The 9,898-nt window shown below is 34.7% G+C and overlaps 3 protein-coding genes across 3 annotated transcripts; 1 reads left to right on the top strand and 2 right to left on the bottom strand.

Annotated features, from left to right (window-relative positions):
- Positions 1-1,613: 1,613 nt before the first annotated feature.
- Positions 1,614-3,605, bottom strand: LOC140988763 (cationic amino acid transporter 8, vacuolar-like). Its single transcript, XM_073457825.1, has one exon. It carries the CDS (start codon positions 3,530-3,532, stop codon positions 1,625-1,627), a length of 1,908 nt encoding a protein of 635 aa, XP_073313926.1. The 5' UTR covers positions 3,533-3,605; the 3' UTR covers positions 1,614-1,624.
- Positions 3,606-5,953: 2,348 nt separating this feature from the next.
- On the top strand, positions 5,954-7,435 carry LOC140988590 (2-oxoglutarate-dependent dioxygenase DAO-like). Its single transcript, XM_073457605.1, has 3 exons — positions 5,954-6,387; positions 6,507-6,825; positions 7,074-7,435. The coding sequence occupies exons 1-3, from the start codon at positions 6,050-6,052 to the stop codon at positions 7,332-7,334; spliced, it is 918 nt and encodes a 305-aa protein (XP_073313706.1). The 5' UTR covers positions 5,954-6,049; the 3' UTR covers positions 7,335-7,435.
- A 793-nt stretch (positions 7,436-8,228) lies between these two features.
- On the bottom strand, positions 8,229-9,691 carry LOC140988970 (uncharacterized). Its single transcript, XM_073458098.1, has 2 exons — positions 9,340-9,691; positions 8,229-8,706 (listed from the first exon to the last, which is right to left on the bottom strand). The coding sequence occupies exons 1-2, from the start codon at positions 9,588-9,590 to the stop codon at positions 8,292-8,294; spliced, it is 666 nt and encodes a 221-aa protein (XP_073314199.1). The 5' UTR covers positions 9,591-9,691; the 3' UTR covers positions 8,229-8,291.
- Between the last annotated feature and the right edge of the window lie 207 nt (positions 9,692-9,898).

Below are 9,898 nucleotides of genomic sequence, written 5' to 3'. Positions count from 1 at the left end.
AAAAAAAAAAAAAAAAGATGGAGAAGAAGTGACTGATGCTGCATAAGCCGGATTTATTGGAATTTGATTGATGTATATGCGACTATGAGCTGTCGTGTTTACAACCAAAGTTTAACTCTTTTAACATCATAATTTCAGGGATTAATAATGCATAAAAATTTTACATACGACCACTTAATTTACTTGTCAGAGGGTAAAATATTATATTTTATCTCCAAAAATTCCGTTGTCAAGATCATGTTGGCAATTTGATGCGATATTATATATATATTATTAAAAAAACTCAGAAATAAATTTAGGTTCTTACTTCTATTTATATGTATGTGAGCAAATGGCATGCAGTACTCGATCGAATTTAGGTTTAATAGATATAATTCAAGTGTTTAGAATTAGAAATTTGTTCATGAGAAATGCTAAAAAAGATAGGTAACATAATCGATCCCAAGTAGGAGAGCAAGATTTTATCCAAAACAAAACACCAACCACTCAACTTTCCGATATAGTAATGATTAAAATCTCCAAATTTCTTGAATGAAAACATCAGAGGATAAGGGTTCTGTCTCATCTTTAGATTATTCTTCCACCATTCGTGGCAAAAGAGATTTCCATTCTTATGCTTCTCTAACTTAGCAGCCAATAAGAAGATAAAAAGTTGGGGTGGAGTCTGTTCCATGCCTTGTTTGCACTTGGAGCCAATAAGTGAATCCACCATGCTCCCACATATTTAGAGAATTTCAAGAACGTAAGAAGTGTTGGACTTTTACTGGTTGAGGACTGTAGTTTTAGATAAGGGACTTCGTTGGTTTGGATAAGACTCCATCCGTAAAGTTCAGAATTGGGCAGAAATATATATTACGTGTGCATGATTAATTATAAGTCTTTTAAATGAATCGCAACTTGAAAGTTCTTTATATCGTTATTACTATGAAGTTCTTTCATGATCATGTGGTGAAATTCATCTCACAAAAACAAAGTAAAATTGAGGGAGTGCGCCTGTGAGATTATATATCCCCTTGGATCATAGCCCGATTTCGGTATTAGAAACATTCAATGTTCACTATTTTTCATTGCATATACAAAGTTAATTTTCATTGCACTTCTTTTTCAATGGAAATCGAGTTTCAATAACACAAAACTCTTGTGAAACGATCTCACATATCAATTTTGATATATTTATCATACAATCGGATTTGGGCTATTCGTTTACAAGACTTTTTTCTGGATCCAATACAACTCCTAGAATCCAAAAATCTACTCAGAAACGTACATACGACAAAGTTATTTTCTTCTTCCTTATCGGAGGGGTCCATCATCCATGCAAATCTTTCAAAGAACACACACGCAGTGCGTGTACATTGATGACATGTACATTGATTTTCATTTTGCTTGTATTTTAGAGTTGGACTAAATATTTCATTCAAGTTTAGAGCGCTTTTCCATATTTTTAAAACTTGTATTGACAGAATACAGAAACCAACTAAGAAAAATTACGACAGAACACTATATTTGAAATGGAACTTGTAAAGACTGCATGCTTTAGTTGAGTGCTCAGTTTGCACTCGTAGCAAACATATCTTAGCAAACCCTTCCTCCACATTACCAGCCAACTCCCCTGGTCCAAATCTTAAATTCCCTCTTCAAGTTTCAGTTTTTGTTCATCCATATGAGCCGTATCGTAAGTCGCATGAACTCCGGCTAACAAATAGTAAAATAGCATGATGAAACTGCATATAAGGAACCGCCACACGGCAACCGAACCAAGAGATCCTATAAGAAACAAATTCATAGCTATCGATAGAGATGGCAACCACGGAACAAGTGGAACCCCCCATACTTTCGGATTCCTGTGTTTTGCCGTAAATGCCATCCCTAAAGTTGCTACAAACCACAGCCCTCCGCTCAAAGCATAACCTATCCATTCCCTATTTTTGGAACTCCAAAGGACCGTTATCCCAAGAGACGACCCAAAAATTAGGAATAATGATATGAAAAATTTGATGGCATCACTTTTGGGGGTGACATCCTTAACATAGTACCGTCTAAAGAGCAAAGCAACGGCCATAAGCATGAAAATGAAGAGGGTGCTAAATGATAATACACTTGATAAAACGTCCAAACTCGAGAAGAAGGCAAGAATGCAACTACCTGTGGTTATCAACAGGGTGGCGTAAATAGGAGTTCCTGTCTTGGGATGAACAAGAGCAAACCAAGGGGGAATCATATGTACCCTCGCTATCTGAGTAGTGTAACGAGCCTGTCCCATTGATCCAATTAGCATACTGGTAGTCATTCCCTTAAGAGCAACAATGCTCACTAAATACTTGGCCCATTTCATCCCAATTCCATCGAATGCGAAAGAATACGGGGCATTGACATCCACTTGAGTATATTTCACCATCATAGTGAGAGCCAACGCCATTAAGCAGTACACGAAGGTGATCAAAGACATCGACCCAACCAGCCCAACTGGTATGTCCCTTGAAGGTTTCTTAACTTCCTCGGCCATATTAGCAACCATATCAAAACCCGTATAAGACCAGTATACTACGGCGGCGGCAGTGAACACCCCTTCAGCCCCATATGGAAAAAAAGGAACCAAATTATCACGCTTCCCATGCACGAAACCAACAACAATAATGAACACAATTACCACAATCCCGAATATTGAACTGATCCAATTCAGCACCGAAGTTCTTTTAGTGCCCGTCATTGCAAAACCATTGGCAATGGCCAAAACCACTACAGCCAAAGGATCCAATAGATTGAACCCCTCAGCAAAAGAATCAACTCTTATCCTCAAAAAATCAGGATTACTTTTAATAATGCTAGCAAAATAAGATGACCAAGAACGCCCCAAGCCTGCTGCCCCAACCAGCCCTTCCAGCAAAATATTTCCAGCAGCGATAAAAGCAACAAAATCCCCCAATTCTATTCGAAGAAAAGAAAAGGACCCCCCAGCAATCGGAATCTCAACAGAAAATTCGGTATAACAAAACACAGATAATAAAGCGGATAAACCCGAAACAGCATACGACAGAATGATTGCAGGACCAGCGTGATCGTGGGTTTCTTGACCCGTGATGCTGAAAATTCCCGAACCGACGACGGAACCAAATCCGAGCCAGATAAGATCCCACCACGTGAGGCATTGCTTCATCTCATTCTCCGATTGTTTCTTGCACTGAACGAGTTCATTCGCGTCGGAGGATCGCCCGAATAGGCGATCTTTAAGACGGTGGGGGGTTTTGGAGAGGGCGGAGAGGTAGGTGGAGAAGTCCTGGAAGCTAGGTTCCGGGAAAAAATCATTCTTGCTGAAACGCCAGTAGGACTTCCCGGCGTCGGCGGCGGAAGGGTCCATTGTCGGCGGTACTATTGGGGTTGTGAGACTTGAGGCTTCGGACGAAAATTTGCCATTCTTATGTCCCATAATAATTAAGTCAGAATCTGAGTATTCCCAATTGGCCGATATTGACGAGTGCGAACGGAATCCAAAAATCGAGGAAAAACCAAAGTCGAATCCTGTCAACTCCATCGAGTTTTCATCTTAGTTCATATTTCTGGCCAAATACATTCATATCCTATAGCTTATATATAATTGTTCTCATGATTCTCGTGATCAACAAATTTTCTTTGTTCTTATATTTTTAATATTATTATGATATGATGGTTTACCATACATCAATATATCTGATCCCATTTAAAATAAAAAGGTAATTTATTGATCATTACCTTCACAAATATAAGATTAACCATATCATAATTCATGAAATAATATTATTTTTTTATGTTAAAAATATTACTTTTTATTGTGAATATCAATAGAGTTGGCTCGTATCACAGATAAAGATTCGTAAAACGATCTAACAAAAATTTTTGTGATATTTATGTTTTTAAAATATCTTCTCATTCTGAAAACATTAAAACAAAATCACTGTTTGAAGAGAAGTGTTATTTCATTTGTATTTTTTTGTTAAATACACTTCATATTTAATGTCTATATTAAAATATGGCAATAATACCATTTGTTCTGTTTTTAGTATCTCAATTCCAAAAATAAGTTACCTAGAACGTTAATCAATTAAAAAAATTATAGTTATAACTTTTAATATAATTAAATTTTTTAAAAAAATACACAAAACAAATATTTTAAGTAATTTTTACTTTTACTTTTATTTTGATTTTGATTTTGATTTTAATTTTAATTTTAATTTATATTTTTTTTTCAATCTTCTGAAAAATGAATTTTTTTCCTTATGTTTTAAATTTTTAATTCCATATCGGATCTTTAACATCTTTTGTCATTATCAGATTTTCTTGCTCCTCAAACTTTCTTTCTTGCTAGCTCCCTCCGTACTTCATTTCCGTATTTTGTTCAATTTTTTCACTTTTGTTTCTTGCAAAATGCATTTCTGCTGAGGAAAGATCCTCAACTTTTATGTGGACCGACTTCCGATCCATGCCGATGAACGTCAAAAATCAAATCAAGTCAAATTTGAGATCACGAATTTTGTATGTATTAAAAACAAATTTTATGCATATAAAAAAAAATAAATCGAATTTAAAAATTGAAACCATCTGGAAAGTTTCCGGGGCTGTTCCTTCGATTGGTGCTGTACCAATTTTTCAACCTTTCGAAAACACGCCCACGCTTGACTTTGTCGAACGCCTCTTCTACCAATCTTCAAATATTAAGTCTTTTAATCGAAACTCAAGTAGAAAAATTACTTTTAATTTTTAATATAATTTAAATTATTTCAAATTTTAAAAAAAATAGATAAAGTGAAAGTTTTATAAGGACATGAGGCAAGGGGATTATCTGGGAAATTAAAATGAATGAAGAAAACTTTTTTTTTTTTAATTTTAATTTCATTTTAGTTGTTTATGATATCAAATTTCAATCCTAGTAATGCGTTTTTCAATTTGGATAAATTAATTAATTTTCATATGTTATAAACTCTCAAAATTTATTTGGTAAAATATTTTTAAAAAAACTTATAAACTTTCATAATAAATTGCTATAAACTATTAGTCGGGGTAACCCAAATCATAAGCTATAAGTATTACATACCATCTAAGTTAATTTTAATTTTTTTTGCATGAAATTAAATTTTAAATTTAAAAAGAAAGCCTTTGATACAACAACTATTACGAAAGCTTTCATCCATACTATTTGTGATTTGAGGCTTTTATTTGAAAACTATAAAATTTATGCTTTTAATATTAAATTTTACTTGTATATACTATATGTATTATATCTAATATGTTGTCTGAATTGATATAATTAAATTTATAATAAAAACTAAAAATACTTTCCGAACAACAATTGAAATTTCCTACCTTTTAGGACTAAGACTAGCAACTTCAATTGTAGTTTTCCCTAATTTTTGAAAAAATCAAATAGGTGACATTATTTCATCAATTAAGAAAAGTCAATTACTGGTATACAAATAAATGTCTGTTTTTGAATTTGGCGTATTCTTTCTCGATGATGATGATTTTTGGGAGGCAAATCTCGATGGTGATTTACAGGTAAAGAAATACACCAAACTCTACAAGGCTTCTAGAATGCAAATAATAATTTACTCAGACACGTAAGATATTCAATGACTATTATATAATAAAATAATTATGCTAAAAAAAATAACATAAGTTTTTAATAATTATAGAGCATGTTTTTAATCTGTCCAAAAGTTGCATCATTTTATATAATTTTTAACTACTTGATATTTTCTTTTATACTCTTTAATATATAAATGTTATTGATTACTTTAGTTTCAATAACTACACATATTTCTATTTAGTATTCCAAATAAAACAATAAATTTTTAAATTTATTGGAAAGTAGTAACGGACAGATAGAGTATATTTTTTCTCCATATTAATTGAAAAATAAGATTGTTTACTTTCTACTCCACGACTATTCAAACTCAAATCCAGCTATAAATACATGGTTTCGCAGGCTTAAAAAACTCACACAGAAACCTCTACATCTTCAAGAAATCATAGCAATTCGATAAAGAACTTGAAAAAGGAAATAAAATTATACAAAATGGCCATAACCAAGTCAGTTCCAGTGATTGATATGAAAGATTTCTCAACTCTGCCGCAGAAAATGGTGAGTGCGTGCGAAGAATGGGGTTGCTTCAGGCTTATCAATCACGGGGTTCCTTTGTCCCTCATGTCTGATATGAAGGATGTAACACGTTCTCTTCATGATCTTCCGATGGAAATCAAGATGCGGAATTATAACCATCTGGAGCCTTCAAAAGGGTACACCCCACCTAACATAGCCAGTGCTTTTTTCGAAAGCCTGAGTTTATATGATGCGGGCTCGGCCGCCGCTGTTGATCATTTCTGCACTCAGTTGGATGTATCTCCTCAGAAAAGGTAATAATACGTAACCTTTTGATTCATGTTAAGAAATACCAAAAAATAGTGAAGAATTCTATCATGCATGCTGCAGGCTCATGATACTTATTCTTGGAAATTTTCGAATCCTTTTGCAGGGAGATTATCTTAAAATACACTTCTGCTATTCATGATCTTGCGAAGGTCATGGGGAGCAAATTAATGGACGGTTTGGGATTGAATGGCGAGAAATTCAAGGAAGGAATATCCCAGTTCAAATTGAACAGATATAATTATGGACCGGAAACTGTGGGATTACAGGGTGCTGTAATGCATTCAGACGCTGGATTTTTCACCATACTGCATGATGATGATAACGTTAACGGTTTGGAGGTCGTGGACAAAACCACCGGAGAGTTAATCTCCGTTGATCATGTGCCCGGAACACTTGTTTTTAATGTCGGAGATGCGGGCAAGGTAAGTATACCATTTTTAGTTACTTTATTATCTTCTCATGGCAAATAGTTCAAAGCTTTCTAGAAGATATTGTTTTGGGCCGGGACACTAACGATAAAATAAAATTTCCAGATTCAACGTAAGAGAAGTTTATTCAAACAAGTAAACATTAATACAAATTATCAATTATTTATGTAATTATAATCCATCACACACACATTAATTATATTCGTATGTATGTATCATATGAAATTTAATTAATTAATTAGGTGTGGAGTAATGGAAGGTTTCACAACGTGAAGCATCAAGTGCAATGCTACGAGGCTTCTGTACGTATAACAATTGCCCTTTTCGTGCTGCCTGCCGAGGATGAGAACGTTCAAGTGTTGCCGGGGTTGGTGGATTCCGATCACCCTGCCCTCTACACCCCTTTCAATTTCGAACATTACAGAAGGCAACGAATTTCTACCGATTCACCCACCGGTGAAGCTCTTGAATTTTTCCGATCTCACCCAAAATTATTGAGCTGAGTCATTGAGGATTAAATGTATTCATATATTTATCTTGTAGAATCCCATGTATATGGTCACTCCCTTTTCTTTGCTTGGTATAATAAAGAAATTCTGCTTCAGTTTTTCTTATGATGAATTTTATGCGTTGCACTAGGTAATTTTGGTTACTTCTTGAAGATGATGATGCATAAATGTTTTTCGTCATATTTGCACTAATTTATAAATTATAAATAAAACTTTTTGTCTATAAAATTTAGTGGAGAGAAGACGAACTCCATAACTTTTACGTGGTCCGACTTCGAAGGCGATGACCATATTTTGGCAAGCGTTACTGTCAAATTGAATAAAAAGATGGTACGTGTTCCGCTTTGAATACAAAATACACAAACTTGACTCGTCGACCGCCCACTTCTTCCACCAATCAAATATATATTAAGCATTTTAGTACTTAATAATCGGAAATTTAAGAATAGTTTAATTTTCATATAATTTAAATTTTTTCAAGTCGAAAATAAATAAAGTACTTTGGAAAATTTAGAATTAGGAGTAAATTCATAGCGGAATCTCAATTTTTTCAAGTTTTAGACGATTTTCTACGTTTTTTTTGTCACTCTTACCCTTGGCCAGTGGCAGCCACTCTTAGACTGTAATATCTTCTCCATAATATAAAAGATTGTTGTTCTATTTCTCGTGAATATAGGTAAATTGCCAAATCACGTAAATTTTTTTTTTTTGTCTCATTTCTTTCATTATTTGCTCATATATATAATTTTCTAAAATCACAGTTCAACATATTATCAACTTTTGGTTTTACATATTATTATGAAAACACATACTGCCTGATGCTCGAGACAGACATTCCAATATCACATTTAGATGTGTATGACATTATTGTTTATTCAGAAAACTACACAGAGATTATGATCATACATAGTCAGAACATCGATCAAGATCACTTCTCAAACCGCAAGTTGTCTAGAGATCAAATGTCAGCCACACCTCATTTACTCTGTTTCTAGGCTCAAACGGAGAATTATACTGCGCGATGATGTATTCCGTTGCATTGTCCCCTGAATGACTCTTTTCAATAGCATCCTGCCAAACTGTTCCAGATACACTAGCGTACAAGGCAGCGGCTTCCTCTCCAACATCTTCGTCCTTCACGAATCCACTGAATTGCCGAACTGCTACATAGGTTATACCCCATTTTTGTAGATGAAGATGATCAGCAGACGGGGCATTTGCTTGGTTATCTTTAGGCACGTAGAAGCTGACAGCGAAGGATGAAGCACAGAAGGGGCCATCACTAGGCTTCACCTCGGTGATTACTGGAGCCGTCATTTCTATTTTCTGCTGGTCATCGTTTTTTCCCTGGATGTAATCAAATAGCCTGGCAGGAAGGAAAGAAATGTTAATTATCATTCGATCACCTCCCATATCCCCGTTCTTTAAAAAAAAAATTGGTTTAAACATGGAATATAATTAGAGCCAGAAGTAAAGCACAATAATGATATCTCCTCTTTATCTTTGATTGAATTGGTCTGAGGTAGTTTAATTTTGGGACTCTTTTGTCCAATAGTACTGGACTAACATCCGTGTCAGAGAACATGTCATAAAAGTGTGAAATTGTTGTTTGGATTGCCTCCCACGAAGTCCAAAATATGGGGGTTAAAATATGGTTTCCAACACAAAGGATTACGATAGAAAAGTTGTATTTAACAGATTTCAGGTAAAGAAAAAGTCAGAACAAATGATGCTAAGAATTCTCAAAAACACTAATATGGACATAAATATTGTAATAAGAAGGAAAAGAATCATAGGCAATACGTTTGACGTAAGAATTGTGTTCCCCTCCAAGATTACCAATTTAAACACCACAAATCTGACCATGTTAATGCTTTAACGGTTAATCTCGTCAATTCTGTTGAGTATTTTAAATAACAGAACAATTCGAAGAGCGAACATGCAACCATAGAAACAAAGGTACCGAAGAAAAAGAAAAGGGAGAAGAATCAGTATTTACTGGAGGAATCCCACTCTGGTGGCATTGACAAGGGAGATATCATCAAAGCGCTGAGTCGATATCCACATACTGGAATTGTAACGCCGGATCTCGAACGCATCACCGGTGTCAATCACGTCGTAACTCGGGCATTCGATTCGGTTACACGTGGGCGGGAATACACCAACACTACCGCCCGGGCCAGAGCTTAAGTTTGAAGTGGAGAAAAGACTCAGAAGAAATGAGAGCTTGAAGATATCAAGAACAGCCATTTCTGAGTAGAATTTGAAGTGGGAATCGAGTTTTAGCGTTTCCAAATTTCAGTGTGATTTTTAGTTCGTTGGTAAGTTTTGAATGGCGTAAGTGGTGACACGTACGTGGTAATATGATCGGATATTAGCAATAAATCATTCCTTCTATGTACGCCAACATATCAGCCGAATGTGTTATGTTCTGTGGCCGAGGATCGAGTTTTCCTTTTACTTTTTTTTTTCCCAAATCTATACTATTTATAAATATATGAGTTTGAATCGTGAATTTACTTAATTATCTTTTCACTCATAATTACTTCATTAATGTT

Source organism: Primulina huaijiensis, chromosome 11 (assembly GCF_012295235.1).
Source record: "Primulina huaijiensis isolate GDHJ02 chromosome 11, ASM1229523v2, whole genome shotgun sequence".
NCBI lineage: Eukaryota > Viridiplantae > Streptophyta > Magnoliopsida > Lamiales > Gesneriaceae > Primulina > Primulina huaijiensis.
The sequence above is the reverse complement of the archived record's forward strand: the minus strand, read 5'-3'. Positions and strand labels throughout refer to the sequence as shown.